The 15,259-nt window shown below is 53.1% G+C and overlaps 2 protein-coding genes across 3 annotated transcripts in view; one reads left to right on the top strand and one right to left on the bottom strand.

Annotated features, from left to right (window-relative positions):
* Nucleotides 1–231: 231 nt before the first annotated feature.
* Nucleotides 232–9,698, top strand: LOC115062788. Of its 2 annotated transcripts, none has more exons than XM_029533152.1 (2): nt 232–466; nt 7,101–9,698. In XM_029533152.1, exon 2 carries the CDS (start codon nt 7,151–7,153, stop codon nt 7,964–7,966), a length of 816 nt encoding a protein of 271 aa, XP_029389012.1. In that variant the 5' UTR covers nt 232–466; nt 7,101–7,150; the 3' UTR covers nt 7,967–9,698. The 2 variants fall into 2 exon arrangements, with proteins under 2 accessions (XP_029389012.1, XP_029389011.1); XM_029533151.1 differs by lacking the exon at nt 232–466 and adding an exon at nt 5,366–5,560.
* The window catches only part of Ccdc154 (coiled-coil domain containing 154), a 7,769-nt gene continuing 1,469 nt past the window's right edge, over nt 8,960–15,259 (bottom strand). Inside the window, exons 5-17 of the mRNA XM_021221797.1 lie at nt 14,925–15,020; nt 14,467–14,590; nt 11,956–12,057; nt 11,727–11,855; nt 11,529–11,653; nt 11,107–11,233; nt 10,878–11,015; nt 10,415–10,534; nt 10,216–10,292; nt 9,864–9,981; nt 9,646–9,732; nt 9,207–9,394; nt 8,960–9,114 (exon numbers count right to left, since the gene is read on the bottom strand). Of these exons, the coding sequence (XP_021077456.1) occupies nt 8,991–9,114; nt 9,207–9,394; nt 9,646–9,732; nt 9,864–9,981; nt 10,216–10,292; nt 10,415–10,534; nt 10,878–11,015; nt 11,107–11,233; nt 11,529–11,653; nt 11,727–11,855; nt 11,956–12,057; nt 14,467–14,590; nt 14,925–15,020 (1,555 nt within the window). The 3' untranslated portion in view covers nt 8,960–8,990. The remainder of the gene's footprint in view (nt 9,115–9,206; nt 9,395–9,645; nt 9,733–9,863; nt 9,982–10,215; nt 10,293–10,414; nt 10,535–10,877; nt 11,016–11,106; nt 11,234–11,528; nt 11,654–11,726; nt 11,856–11,955; nt 12,058–14,466; nt 14,591–14,924; nt 15,021–15,259) is intronic.

The raw sequence follows: 15,259 nt of genomic DNA, 5'->3' as shown, positions 1-15,259 counted from the left end.
TCCGAGGTGAATGGCCTCGGAAACCTGGATGCCAAGGGCTTAATTTAGACACTGACTCAAAAAAAAAAAAAAAAAAAAAAAAAAGATACCATGTGGGCACTGGGAACAGAACCCAGGTCCTTCTAAGAACAGCAAACACACTTAAGTGCTGAGCCTTCTTTCCAGCCACACATGGCTGTTGTTTAAGTCACCACGTTTACGGTGCTCAGTCACAGGACCCAGCAACTGGTACAGACACCATTTCTTGGCATCCTGCTCCTGACAGCACCTGATCCAGGGCAAAGCCTTGGACCCTATTCCTCAGCCACCTGCTCTTTAACAAACTGCTTTCGAGGAACCACTCTTCCTGGTAGGCTGTGCTACAGGAGCCTGGCCAGGAATCTGCAGAAGAAGCAACTCTTCAGTAGAAGTTCTAGGATGTGATGTTCTACCATACTGTATGTGGAGCCACTGCTGCACTCCTCAGGTACATAACTAACACCTAAGCCCTCATTATTGCAAAGCACACAGGGAAATTTCACAGGAAGCCTAATGTCTCACTAATGGGAGGCAGAGGCGGCAGCAGCCGTCAGTGGGCTTAATGGCAGGGTAATTTATTGTAGCTCCACTTAAGAGCTGACATATTGGAGCTATTGATTTTACCAGGAAGATAGATCCCAGGTGCCTGGGGGCAGGCAGGTCTGTGCTTCTGTAAGGGCAGAGTCTCCCAGGGTCTGAGGCCTGACCGTGCGTGGGGGCAGGTGGGGGCAGAGGACGGGGACAGAGTGCTTTTCTGGGCCCAACCCCAAACATACCCCAGTCAGGAGCAGATGCTAGCACATATGCTGCAGCCCCAGCCTCCTCCAGGGTCCCAAGATGGCAGATGACTAGGATGGTGTGACAGGGGCTCTACCTGGCCTTGTCTACCCATTGAGTGTGTCTCTCCGCTGACCCAGAGACCCCAACCAAACTTTACCAGAAACAAAAGCTAGAGCTCAACCACTCCCTACACCTGCTCTGTCCTGAACATGGCTCACACTCAACACGGGTGAAGTATGGGGGTGACCCCCTCACCATGCTCTCTAAGTCCCCAGACCCTCTGTCCATTAGCACTCTAGGCTTGCCCTGTGAGAGGCCCTCCCCTTTTGCTGGGACTTAAGCATCAGGCCCTTCTCTGGCTTCCTTGCCCAGGCCTCCCATACCCATGCCAGCCCTATAGGCCCTTCTAAGGGTTCCCTTCCCAGACAACGATTTGCTCTGTTTTCTTAGAATTTTCCATCCTAGCTTGTGGTTTTCTCCATGGCCTCTTCCCAGGGAGTGAAGAGCACCAGAATTTCTCCAGGATAAGGACAAAGTCCTTCAAGACTGCCAGTGGACAGCCTCCTCTCAGCCAGCACTAGTGGGCGTGTCTGCACTTGGACCATTCAGGACCTAAAACTGTCCAAGATTTTGTCCTGCTATCCAGATGCCTGATTTGGAAAAGGTGGGGAAGATGGGGGGGGGGGCATGGTGAAACCTAAGCACTGGGGAACAGGTCTCTCCACACATAGGAAACAGCTGAGGCTCTGGTGTTCTTTGGTTTCCTTGTATGTGTGCCCATATATGTGTATGTATGATTGTGTGTTAGGTGCATGTGTAGTGGGGTGTGCATGTATGTGGGGAAGGGTGCCTGTGAATGTGTGTACAAATGTATGTGAAAGCCAGAGGACAACTTTAGGTATGGTTTTTCAGATACTGTCTACCTTTTTATTTGTATGTATGTATGTATGTATGTATGTATGTATGTATGTATGTGTGTAGAGACATGATCTCTCTATGTAGCTCTGGCTATCTTGGAACTCACTATGTAGACCAGGTTGGCCACAAACTCAAAGAGATTCACTTGGCTTTTCCTCCAAACTCTGTAATTAAAGGTGTGTGCCACCATCCCCAGCCTTACCTTTTTATTCCCTGACAGTTGCTCACTCGTCTGAAACTCAAGGTTAGGACCATCCCCAGCCTTACCCTTTATTCTCTGACAGTTGCTCACTCGTCTGAAACTCAAGGTTAGGACCATCCCCAGCCTTACCCTTTATTCCCTGACAGTTGTTCACTCGTCTGAAACTCAAGGTTAGGTTAGTTGGACCACAGGATCCTCCTGTCTCTGCCTTCTTAGAGCTAAGATTACAATCAAGTGTTGCCACACCCAGCTCTTGGCTCTAGAGTTCATGAGATCACCTAAGCATGGTCTCAACTAGGACTTTGACATAGGGGTTTCCCATGCTGGGAGATTGTCTATATATTTCACAGCCAGCAAGTGTCCTACAAACCCACCTACGTCCATCTAGAGCCATGACTCTTACTATGACTTTCTGATTGTGTCAATGCTTATAATGTCAGCTGTGTGGCTTAGTGGAATTTCCAGGAAGGGTTTGGAGTTCAGGGGAGTTTCACTGGCCCTGAAATTGAGGTATCAAATGACATTCCAGAGACTGCAAAGAAAACTGGGTCCCTTGTGTTTCCCAGCTTCTGAAAATCCCAGAATCCTTCACTCACGGCTCTTTCCTCCATATTCAAAGCCAGCATTAGAGCATCTTCTAAACAGAGCATCTTCTAGCCTCTGTCTCTGATCTCTGCCTCGTCCTTTGTATCGACCTCAGGATTCTAGCTCCCAGACTCTCAGTTTGCTGAGACACACTGCCTGCCTCAGCTGGTCCTCACACCCAGCTCTTTCAAAGTTTATTCTTTGGTCACATACAGGTGGGACCTTCTCCAGGGCAGAATTGGGTCTCATTTCCTCCTCCTGAAGCACTCACCTAAGGTTCAGAAAGCTCAAGGCTTGACCAAATGAGCCAGTGATAATCTGCACTCACAGCTTCAGTATGTCTTTCCTCTTCAGGGTTGTTCAGTGTGGAATGCGGGCCACAATCCACATGACCTCTGGGCACTCCCTGAGACCCTGGCTATCCCTTCCCTGCCTGCCCAGCAAGGTGTAGCTGTAGACCCCAGGCCCATCTGTCAGTGTTCTATCACCCAACCTGTCCCCGTCCCGTTCCTGGGCCAGCTTGTCCTTCTCACACCCAGCAGTAGAGAGTGATGCGGCTTTAGTTCAGAGCAACTACAACCCCCAGCAGACCCCTGCCTGATCCTCCTGCAGGTTCGGACTTTGGTGGGCGAGAAGGGAAGCCAGCTGAGGCTGAAGCAGTGCTGCCCAGAGCCAAGACTGGAGAATGGTTTCAGACCCTGGAGTGTAACGTGGTCAGACTGCAGGGTCAGAAGTAGATGGGATCCAGACTAGAATGGACACAGAACTGGGCCTAGCCAGGCTCATTTTATTCCACAGTGGAAGTCTCATCTGGTACTCACTGGGGATGTGGCCCAAGTTTCCTGCCTGAGAAGCAGCAGCAGCTATGCCACCACTTTTCCCAAGCCTTCCAGTGTCCTGTTGGGCTTGCAGGTGACCCTTGTCCTTCTCTGGGGCTCAGCTCCAAGCAGAAAACCTAGTCTACAGATGTGTGCAGCTCCCCAAACATTCACACCAGGGTGCCAGCTTTGCTTACAGGTTTTGTTTTGTTTGCCATAGATCTCACACAGCATAGTGTGGCCTTGGTCTTGCAAAGGGTGACCGTGAACTTCTGAATCTCCCACCTCTACCCCCCAATGCTTGTAGGGGATTACAGGCATGTGCCACCATTCTCAGTGTATATGGCCTTGGGGGTCTAACCTTGAGCTTTGGGCACATTGGGCAGGCAGCTATCAATCTTAGTACACCCCCAATTCAGCCCAGCCCTTTGAGGTGCTCATCCTTAGGACTTAACTTTTCATTTCTCTGTGGCTTCTTTGTGCTGGGTAGGGGTCCTGACTGCAGTAGCCAGGCGTGAAGCATCATCAAGGTTGGCTTCCCTAGCCTCCTACCCTCCAGGAGCCACAGACTCACTGAAGCAAGCCATCGAGTATGGGCTGGGGAGGTGGGGGGCAGGAAAAAGCTGAAGGTCATGGTGTCAGGTGACATAAGCCTAGACTGGAGATTAGGGCTTCACTGGCTTGAAATCAAGGTGGTGTCCTTGCCTAAAGTAAGGGCGGTGCCAAGAGCAAAGAAGGACTGGAGGTAGGTGAATGGTACCCACATCCCTCTTAACCCCTGAGCCGGGTGAAGCACTGGACTGAGAGATAATCAGCAAATGTGTTGAGGCTGAGGTAGTGAAAGCTGTGCTGAGAGGAGCCATTTTCCTGTCCTTAGACTTAACCCCAGTAGCAACAGGAGGAACCATAGCTGATGGCGTTAGAAGTCACTGGGGACTACTTCAGGGCAGCTGAGTGCTCTGAGGGCTACATTCTCCCTGGAGGGTACCTGGATCGGCTAGGATAGTGTCCACCACTAACTACACATCTACCCTAAACTGAATTTTCTTGGAAAAACTCTTTGTAGACGTGACTAGTTAAAGCTGAGGGTGTGCTGGATTCAGACAGTCCTAAATCCAGTGATGAACATCTGTATAAGAGTTGCCAGACAAGCATGGTGGTGCATGCGTGCAAAGCCAGCACTCAGATAGACATGCGTCTGACGCCAGCGCAGGCTACACAGCAAGACCCTGTCCCAAGGTTTAAAAAAAAAAAAGAAAGAAAGAAAGAAAGAAAGCCAAGTGCAGATGACAGCATTGATGCTTCTGACAGGCTTTGAGACAAGAAATAGAAGTGGCTGGCAGGACCCCAGACACCAGCCTCACGGACATCTCTGTTTTGATTCTGGCCTCCAGGAGGACAGGGAAGACATTCCTGTTCTAAAACCACCCAATTTGGGATCAGTGATTAAGGAAGCCAGAGGAAGCTACACCACCAAAAAGATTGGAGAGGAGCCCCCCAACTCCATCTAGGCTTCCGACCAGGGAAGGGAGGTACCTTGTCTTCACCCCACCAAGGATGCTCAGCGGTTGGTTCAATCAGACTGACTACAAGTACAGTGGGGTTTCTGGGCAAGTGGGTGTCGGCCACCACATGAAAGTCCCTCTCAAAGTCCTTACTGGGCTGGTCGACACGGTCATGGTTAATCTTAGCTGAACAAAGGCCCAGAGGGTGGAGGGGCTTGGAAAGGGTTACAAGGACTGCACATGTTAGCTCCCATCCTGGATCTAGTGAGTGGTTGCATATCCTCAGTCCCCACCCCCCACCCCCTTGCTCCAGGTCCTGTTGCTGCAGAGCATGGTTTATAGCATGCACTGCAGGCAGGATGTCCTCTGGAGAGGTGTACTCCAGAACTCAAAATAGCATGAAATTTAATTTTCCGCCTATTTGACACAGCTTGGATGGGGCCCCAATCAGCAGTATAGATAAGGGTCCTCGGGTCCAGGGTGTGGACCAGCTGGGCCTGAGGCAAACACTCCATGGTCCCCTGGCAGGCTGTGTGCAGGTGAGGCAGTCTTCGGGTACTCCCCCCGCAGGGCTCTGGTTGCTGGGCGCTAAAACAAACGGGCTCTGTTTGCCCAGTCTGCGATGACAATGCCGTTGCCAAATATTTGCCAGCCTCAGGCAGTTGTGGAGCCCAGCTATAAATGCTTGTGGCCCAGGTGGAGGTGGGCCTGCTGAGTGAGCTCTGCGGTCTCAGGTAGGAGCCTGGGTGAATGCTGGAGTCTTCTGGGGTGGTCACATCACTGGGGCATGGGGGGTCCCTCCCTCCCACTGGAAATATGTCTGCATTAAACTCTCCACTAGCAGTCACCCTCAAAGACCAGTATCAGGAATGCTGGACACCTCCTGAGACAGAAGGATCCAGCAATGTAGGACGTCGAAGTGGCCAGCCTCTACTTCACAAACTCAGGGTTTCAGGATAGCAGAGTGGGGCTGGGCAGGTGACCCTGAGCATATCTGACTAAGGGGTTTCTCACACCCAGGCCTCTCAGATAGAGATGGTCTTCTGACAGGCCTTGTTGGATGCCCGTTCTCCCCTTCCTCTGGGAAGGAGCCTGGTGGCTCTAGGGTTGAGATCTACTGTAGGGTCACTAGCCAGGAAGAGAGAGAGAGCTATGTCTAGGCTCCAAAGTGAGAACCCCTCTCTCCCTTCTCCCCCTCTCTTTCCTTTCTCTTCTTTCTCTTTTCTTTCTTTCTTTCTTTCTTTCTTTCTTTCTTTCTTTCTTTCTTTCTTTCTTTCTTTCTTTCTTTCCTTCCTTCCTTCCTTCTTTCTTNTCCCTCCCTCCCTCCCTCCCTCCCTTCTTTCTTTCTTTCTTTCTTTCTTTCTTTCTTTCTTTCTTTCTTTCTTTCTTTCTTTCTCTCTTTCTTCAGTTTTTCTCTGTCATGCTGGCTGTCCTGATACTCAGTCTGGAGATCAAGCTGACCTCAAATTCAGAGATCTGCTTGCCTCTGCCCTCCTGAGTTCTGAGATTAAAGGCATGTGCTACCACATCTGGCTTGACACCCTTTCCTTTAAAAACAAGAATTACTACCTGAGTACATGCCTTTAAGCCCAGCACTCTGGAAGTGGGGACAAGCAGACTTCTGTGAGTTTGAAGCCGGTCCAGTTTACATAGGATAGCCAAGGCTAAAGAGGTCCTATCTCAAAACAAACAAACAAACAAACAAACAAACAAACAAAAACAAAAGGAGGAGGAGGAGGAGGAAGAAGAGGGAATAAAAAGAAAGACACAACACCCTAACAATTGCACCTCTTCCAGGACTGCAGCCAGCGGTGGCTGCGTAGGAGCCAGGTCTGGCAGAGCTCTTTGGCTGCCACAGCCCCAGAAGCTCCCCATGGCATTTGTCAGGCGTTTGAGCCTGTCAAGGCAGGTTCTGGTCCTGTCACTACAGTGATCCAGGCTGGGACAGGGTAGACACCTTGTCCAGTGCCTGTCCCTTCCTGTCTGGTTAGTACTGGCCTCTAGGACTTCTGCCTTTTGCGCTACCCTGTGGCCTGAGTGATCACAACTATGGTGGTTCTCATGGTACCACCTGGTTCCCCTGTACCATGACAGCTCCACCTTACACAAGAGGATCCTGTACATCCCTCTAAGTCAGGTCCTCTCTGAGTTCAGGAGGTCCAGGGATGGAGAGAGGAAAGAGCTGAAGCAGCTTTTGTGGGCCACACATCCAGGCTCATCTAGTGGGCACTGCCAGCCCTAACTTGCTAACCCATCCTTGCACTTCTCTCCTAGCTTGTGTCTGCTGCTCCAGGGAACCCCAGAATTTTGGGGACCTCAACAAGATGGCTGCTGGTGTTATTCGGTCTGTTTGTGACTTCCGGCTGCCCCTACCATCACACAAGTCCTTCCTGCCCATAGACCTGGAGGCTCCAGAAACTTCTGAAGAAGAGGAGGAGGAGGAGGAAGAGGAAGAAGAGGAGGAAGAAGAGGTAGACCAGGACCTGCAAGGTGAGGGGCCACAGGGCTGCAGCCCAGACTCCCAGAGCTCAGGACTAGTCCCTCGGGGTCCCAGCAGCCCTGAGACCCCAATGCAGCTTCTGCGCTTCTCAGAGCTCATCAGTGGTGACATCCAGCGGTATTTTGGACGCAAGGACACAGGGCAAGACCCAGATGCCCAAGACATCTATGCTGACAGCCAACCAGCCAGCTGCTCTGCCCGGGATCTCTACTATGCTGATCTGGTATGCCTGGCACAGGATGGGCCCCCAGAGGATGAGGAGGCTGCTGAGCTCAGGATGCATTTACCTGGGGGGCCTGAGGGTCAGGTGCACAGGCTGGGCCACAGAGGAGACAGGGTGCCACCACTGGGCCCCCTGGCTGAGCTCTTTGATTATGGCCTTCGGCAGTTCTCCAGGTCCAGAGTATCAGCTTGCCGAAGACTAAGGCTAGAGCGGAAGTATAGCCACATTACTCCCATGACCCAAAGAAAATTGCCTCCATCCTTCTGGAAGGAGCCTGTGCCCAACCCACTAGGTCTACTGCACGTGGGCACACCAGATTTTAGTGATCTACTGGCCAGCTGGTCTGCTGAGGGTGGCTCTGAGCTGCAGAGTGGAGGCACCCAAGCCCTGGAGGGGACACAGTTGGCTGAGGTCTAGTGAGTAGGCAAATCAGGAGTGTGCTGTGGCAGAGTGGCCATTTCTACCTTCAGAACAACCCAGCACCTCCTGCCTGTAGCACAGGCCCTGCCCAAGTAGGTCTGTTTAAGTAGTCATGCAGTTAGCGCTTCCTCAAGAGGAGAGCAGGCCCAAGAGGATCTGAACTTATGCCAAGCCTGGAACTGCTGCCACCAGCACAGAGAGGGGAGAGAGGGAGAGAGAGAGAGGAGAGAGAGAGAGAGAGAGAGAGAGAGAGAGAGAGAGAGAGAGAGAGAGAGAGAGAGAATCCAGACCCGCCACACCTGGCTAGCAGCTCCGGCTCTCGGTGGACCCCCCTATACACAGCAGGCCTCAGGACTCTGCCCAGGGGAAGTGAATGGAACTCAGGCAAGAAGTATGGATTGCCTGCACACCCTTGCCCTTCATTACCAGGCCAGTCCCAAGATGCAAGACAGTAGCGTAGAGCAGCTGGGTTGGGACTAAAACCAGGCCAGCCCTCCCGTCTCCGTTGGGCTAGAGCTGGTGGTTCCATGTGTTGTCTCCTCAGCCAGGCTGGTGGCAGGATTAGGGGCCGTATGCAGAGTCCAGGTTTTCTTGAGAGGCTAGAAGAGGGACACTGCCCGGTCACAGGGACACTGCCTGGTCACACAGAGACCTAGATGTTCACTCTCCAGATTCACACTCACAAGTGGCTTCCTTGGCATTTCAGTGTTAGTGAGTAGGCGGGTGGGGCTGAGGATGTCTGAGAACCCTGTCCTCACTCTTCACATTTGTCCTCACAGGCAGCAGGGGTGTATCCTGACAGGTGTGGCTTGGATACCCCTGCACACAACTCCCAGGGAAGTGATAGCTTGGCTTTGCATGAGGCGGGGCAGGAGGGGTCCTTCAGGTCTAATAACTTCAGGCCTTCTGAGTTTGGTCCCTCTCACTACTTGACACCCTTGTCAGGCCTGTGAGCTGTGGAAAAGCCAGTCCATCAGATAACAGGAAACTCTGGTGCCAGTAGGTACAAGAACTGGTATGTTTATTTCTGGAACACAGTCAGAGATGTGACCTCATACGCAGGCTTCCACTGGGTCATCGCTGAGCTCACTCCGGGCCTTTTCTGGGCCACCAAGTTCAAGAGGACTCTCTTCCAATGAAGCCACCTGCCCAGAGACGTGGCTCATACACCGCCTGTCCCCCCACCCCCCGTGGCTGTGCTGCTGCCCTTGGGAGACCCAGGCTCTCGGCTGCCCACCTCATAGCCTGGTACACTCCCCAGGAGTTCACAGAGACCATTGCGCCCAGGGCTACGTCCTTGATGAAGAACTGCTGCCTCACCAGGGACATGAATACCCGCTTGCTGCCCACAGTCAGTGGCCAGGGACCCTCCTCACTCCACAGGCGCAGCATGCTCTCACGCAGGGTTGCAATCTCCTCTGTGCGCTGCAAGTGCAGAGAGATGGGGCCAAGAGGACCCATGGGGAACAAGACATGTACAGAGAAGTGGGACCTGGATCACAGAGGTGGGTGGCAGATGTGTGTATGTGGGGACTGCTCCTGTAGAGGAAGCCCGGTGTGGGGGGGTTCACCTCCAGGAAGCACTGTTCAGCACCACCCAGCTAATGTACTCCTGGGGTCCTGGGGCAGGCTGGCAGAGTGTGAGGGGTAGCGGTTCTCCCAGGGTTTTCTCTCACCAGCTTGGTCTCATTATTAAACTTCAGGTTCTGGATGGTTTTGTTGGCCTGAAGGCTGTTCTCCAACTTTATCATTTGCTTCTGAAACTAAACAGAGCTCTAATCGTGGGCAGACATGGACTGCTGACGTCCACATGTACCCACTAGCACAAAAATACTCAGGGCCCGGAGTTTAGGGAAGCAGACAGACATAGGTGGCTCCTGGGCCCCAAGGATACCGTGGCCAGCTGGCCCTGGATCTCAGCGATCTTCCGTCCAGGGTTCTCCTCCTTCAGAAACTGCACAGACATCAGCAGGGCAGCTAGCTCCTGTCGCACAGCCTCAACCTCAAACTCCCTGTGGGCGTCAGGGGTGGTTACAGAGGGTTCTAGAGCCCAAGGAAGAGGCTGTCATGGGGCTCAACTTTGAGGGTGCAAGCCCCTCTAGAGGAGATAGAGCACAGGGTGGAACTAGCCAGGGGCTGGGCAGCCACGCAGGCAGAGGTGCAGGGTTTGGAGGGACCAGTAAAGATCAGGGAGGCCAGAAGAGTTTCTGTACCTCCGAGAGGCCTGGGTGGCTTGGAACCCTCACCTGGCCTTGCCCTCAGCAGAGATCTTCACATCCACGTCACTCTTGTGAATGACACACTTGTTGGAGACACTTTCTATCTGAAATGTGGAATATGTAGGAGCCCAGGGTGACTTAGTACAGCCATCTGGGAGCCCCAGGCCAGCTCGAGCCCAGGCAAGGTCTAAAGCCTCCGGCCAGCTGCGACTCCGGCCTTGCCCACCTGCTGGGGGAGGCTGCACACTTTCTCCTGCACCTCCTCCACCTGGGCTGAGACGTCTTTCAGCCACCGGACCAGACCCTGTAGGGACTCTCTCTCCACGCCTTGCCATGCAGCCTGCGCCTACAATTTCAACATCCAGTGAGGGATGGTGGACAGGGCCTGCTGAAGCCAGGAGGCAGAGTATCTGACTCAAGCTCGTTTATATAAAGCATGCAGATTGCCCGGAGAGCCTGGCCAGACACCTGCCTCCATAGATGGGATTAAAGTAATGAGCTGCCATACCCAGCTGAAAGGCGAATTAAAGAAAGGGGGGATGGACAAAGAAGAGAGTGGGGAAAGGAAGAGAAAAAGGGTATGCTAGGGGCCAAGGGGATGCAGGAGCCACCTCACCTGACTCAGAGGATCAGGTCTCTACCCATGGCTCCATCTTTTACTGCCCGTCCTTACCGGTCTGCCACCTTACCTGGGACAGCTTCAGGCCTAGTGTGTGCTCCTGCAGATCTAGCCTCCAGCCCAGAGCTAGACAGTGGTCACTCAGGTCCTTCAGCTGCTGGTCCAGCCCTGCTACTGAACCCTCTAGGACCTGGCTCTTCTCTTGGAGCTGCATGGGACAGCATGGAGCCAGGGAGGCTCTGCTGGATGCCTGTATGCACAGGGATCCCTGCTGACCGCCACCTTGCTCAGCCCCTTACCAGCTCCAGTGCATCCTGTGTTTCCTGCTGGGCTAGCTTGCCAGCCATCTGCACAGCCTCCAGATTCTCATGGACATATGAAGCCAACTCCCCGGCCTGGGTCTCCTCCAAGCTCACCTTGGCCTCCCTGCGTATTGATAACCAAACTACCCCTTAGCACCGGCTAGGGAGGGGGCCTGCATGCTAGCTCTGGGACCTCCCAGGTGATCCCATGGACCAGAGGAGGGGTGCTTCCGGGAAGGGACTGTGAGGACCAGGGTAGAGGAGGGACAGGGGCTCTAGCAGAGGGTTGCTATCCCACCAGGACATGTCTAACCAACAGCTGCAGGGGATGAGGGGGTCAGGGTGTTCCCCAGCTGAGCTCAGCCAGCGGTTAGCTGAGCGAGGGACTGAGCAGACCATTGTCCTGACGTGACACCCACCGAGCCTTCTGCTCAGCCATCAGGACATGATTCAGTGACACCTGGTTCTGTCGCACAAACTTGGTCAGATAGACCACAGCTTTGTCTAGGCCCCGGCACTGCTCCAGCAGGTGACCCTCCTCCTCCTGCTGTGGCAGAAGTGGCCCTGAGCCTTGGTGACTACCCCATCTCCCACCACACCTGGCCACCCAGGCCCACCTCACGCTGTGCCCGCAAGGCCCGCAAGCGCTCCTCTGTCAGCTCATGCAGCTCCTGCCAGCGGCTTTCCAGTTCCTCTCGTAGGCTGCTTTCTGCCATCTGCCGTGTACTCTCTGAGGATTTCATTCTCTGTGGAGACAGCAACTAGCTGCTGTGAGTGCTTTTAATCCAAGCGGCTGTAGCTCGCTTGGGTATCCGTGAGGACAGTGGGCCCCATCCAGGCCCTCACCTGCTCCAAGGCCAGGAAACTCTTCTGCAGAAAACTGCACAGTTTAGCCTCTCTTTTTAGGAAACGAAGGCTCATCTCCTCGTTGAGTTTGGTCATCTGGGCCTGTGAGGGACCACAGAGTCACCTGAAGCTTCCCCGCCGGATCCTATTCTGCCTGGTCTCATTCTCTCCATGTTCCCAAGCCCTGCAGAGCCAAGTTGCATGCACTGGGCAGGAATAAAGGCAGGGCAGATAGAACCTGCTGTCCCCCAGAACACTAGATCATGGGTTAGGAAGGGACTTAATCAAGGTCATGGGGGCCTAGACAATTCAGTACACATCCAGATACTGGAGAGGTATCAGGGAAAGGCTGTTAGTGGGCACCGAATTCCATGCTGAGCTGGAGCCTCCATAAGAGAAGCTGGTGTGAAGACACCCCAGTATGTGAGAACCCCCCCCAGACATGTGGGAACACCCATGCATGGCCTTAGCGAGGGTGTGGGTGGGAATACTAGATGTACCCGTGGGCTGTGCCTCCTCCCATGCTGCTTTCCTGCTGCTCGGAGGGTCGGAAGGCACAGGACAACCTTCTGTCCCTCAACCACACACACTCTGTTGTATGGCTGTCTCCTTTGGGACTTGCCATAGCCAGTGCCATTGTGTAGTTGAGCAGCTGTGGTGACCTGTCGAGATCTTGGATTGCAGTCGTGGTAATGACAGACAGCTCTGAGCAGATAACTATCTACGGGAACGGGATAACTGTCCCTCTGCGAGAGGGGAGGGAGAGCTATAGACCTCTCCCTGCAGTTACACCCACCACTCCCTCCTACCCGGACTCCAGTGCTACAGTAGAAGACTGCTGTTTGGTTTGTGCCTACCTGTCTAACCCATGCTATCCTGTAAGAAGCCCCAATAAACTCATTCACTCACTAAGCTGGACTTGGAATCTTTCTTTAAGCCCGTTGGCTCCTTCCCTATTTGGAGTGAATAAATGTTCTTATGTCTCCCCAGGATTGTCAGGGTGCTGTGACACATGCCTCTAATTCCAGTACTCAGGAGGTTGAGGTTCACGGGAGGGTTGCTGAGTTTGAGGTGTCGAACCTCCTTATATACCAAAGAAAAGTCACCAGAAACCTCACGGCATCACCTGCCGAGCACCTTCTGTGGTCACAGGCACAGCCCTCAGGCCTGAGCCACTGCTGGCCTCCCTTTCCTGCAGGAAGGGAGCCTCAAACAGAGGTGGCTTCATTTTATTTTTAAGATGAGATCTCATATATGTTCCAGACTGGCTTCACACCTGTCATGTCACTATGCTTAGATTTATGGGTGCTGGAGATCGAACCCAGAACTCTGTGCATGCTAGGCCAGCAATCCATCAACTGAGCCAGACACCCATCCCTCGGCCACTTTTTCTGAAGGGCCAGGCTGCAAACATTTCAAGCTCCCAGGGTCTCCTTTGAAGCCTCTCAACTCTTGTTCAAAGTCTCGACTGTCACTATGTTAAACAAATGTTCATGGCTCTGTGCCAATAAAACTTACAAAAAAAGGCAGTGGCATGCAAAGTCCTGACACTGATGTCAAAGAACCCTCAAAGGGCCTGATTAGAGCAGCTTCCTCCATGCCTAGTGTGTGAGATCCTCAGCCCAAGGCTTCCGTGTGCTTGATGATGGCAATGCGTTAACTTCCCAGCAGCCAGAGGTGAATGTCACTACTTCTGGACAGCAGACTTATGTTAGAACAGCTTGGAATATCCAGTATATCCTACCCACCCTGTCCTGTGAGGAGCCTAGACACAGAACAGCAGCTGTAGTCCCTGGTCATTTATAGAGCCAAAAAGCTGGGTGGCAGGCATGTGTGACCAATCCTAAGCTCCATGGATAAGCAGAGGCCCATCTATCTATCTATCTATCTATCTATCTATCTATCTATCTATCTATCTATCTATCTAATCTTTTTTTTTCCAAGCCAGGGTTTTTCTGTATATCTTTAGGTGTCCTGGAACCAGTTCTGTAGACCAGGCTGACCTTGAACGGAGAGATCCACCTATCTCTGCCTCCTGAGTGCTGGCATTAAAGGTATATACCACCACCATTCAGAGCCCCTGGAGGGTCCCAATGGAAGGAGAACATGCTGCCTTGGGAATCTGTGAGTCCTACTTGAGAGAAATGCTAAAGCTGAAAGCAGCTGCAGCGGAGCTTCAGGGCCAGTTGTCCCTTTCTGTTAGTTCAGCTGAGATGGTGGGTGGGTAAGAGGCCCTCCCTGGCCCCTGCCCATGCTTTCCGTTCCCCCAAATGTGCAGCAAGGGAACTGACACTTGGCTGTGTGACAGCAGAAGTGAGTTTTCGGTGCCGAAGATTGCAGCTAAGGTCAGTGAGTGGGCGATGCAGCTGGGATGGGAGGCAACCACTGAAACAAACAACTGCAGGAAGGGAGACACTGATGACAAGGCCATAGGCTAGGGACACTGGAGGTGTCCTACACAGCCCTGTTGATAACTCCTGCCTAGGCTAGGCCTGGCTTTCCAGGAGGTACCTGCATCTTGGCCAACCCAAGGTCCACCTTTTGGCTGGTGTCCTCTTGGTTTTTCTGCAAGGCACTACAGGCTGCTTCCCGGCCCTGCTCCTCTTGGCTCAGCATGCCAGTCAGGTTGGTCAGCCTAGAGGCAGTAGGTGTGGTAACACCAACTCAGCTAGGGAATCCTGGGGAGGCTGGTGGGCTTTAGGGCCCTGGGTCCTTCTCAGGATGGGGTACACAATCCACCCAGGTGACACATGGAAATAGACCTTGGGGGTACCTAGTGAGGGCAAGGCACCAAATGAAAGAGAACAGGCAGGTGGGGCCCCAGTAGTCAGAAGTGCAGCATTCATGTTACAGGATGATCCCCCGGGGGCACCGAGGGCTCAGGACTGAAGACCTCAGCCTTGCTCTGGCCTGAGATTTCCAGTGTGTACACAAAACTGGTTTCAAGCTAGTCCAAGGAGTTGGCCCACCTGAGGTTTATCTCCTGCTCGGAATGTTTCCGCTCTGAGTCCTGTAGAGCCTGTTTCCTCCTGATGTGTGTCAAAGCCTCCCGGACCTCCACCAGCCTGGTGGAAGGAGTTGCCCTGCTAGCCCCAGAGTAGCCAGGCAGCATCTGGCCATGGGGCCACATAGTCAGTCTCCCACCCCAATGTGTGCAGAGCCAGTCTGAGTTGACTATTACAGGTATGTTTACTTAAATGAGATCCATGTGGGGCCTAACGCCAGCTCCTGCAAGGAAGCATGGGTCCCAGCCCTTCCCACTGAAGCTTGTACCCCCCCTCCCTCCCTCCCCCCTCCCTCCCTC

The sequence above is a fragment of the Mus pahari genome, chromosome 21 (genome assembly GCF_900095145.1).
Source record: "Mus pahari chromosome 21, PAHARI_EIJ_v1.1, whole genome shotgun sequence".
Lineage (NCBI taxonomy): Eukaryota > Metazoa > Chordata > Mammalia > Rodentia > Muridae > Mus > Mus pahari.
This window is presented reverse-complemented; position numbering and strand designations above follow the sequence as displayed.

Coding starts and splice junctions, on each gene's coding strand:
- LOC115062788 (XM_029533152.1), top strand. CDS start 7,151: ATGGCTGCTGGTGTTATTCGGTCTGTTTGTGACTTCCGGCTGCCCCTA.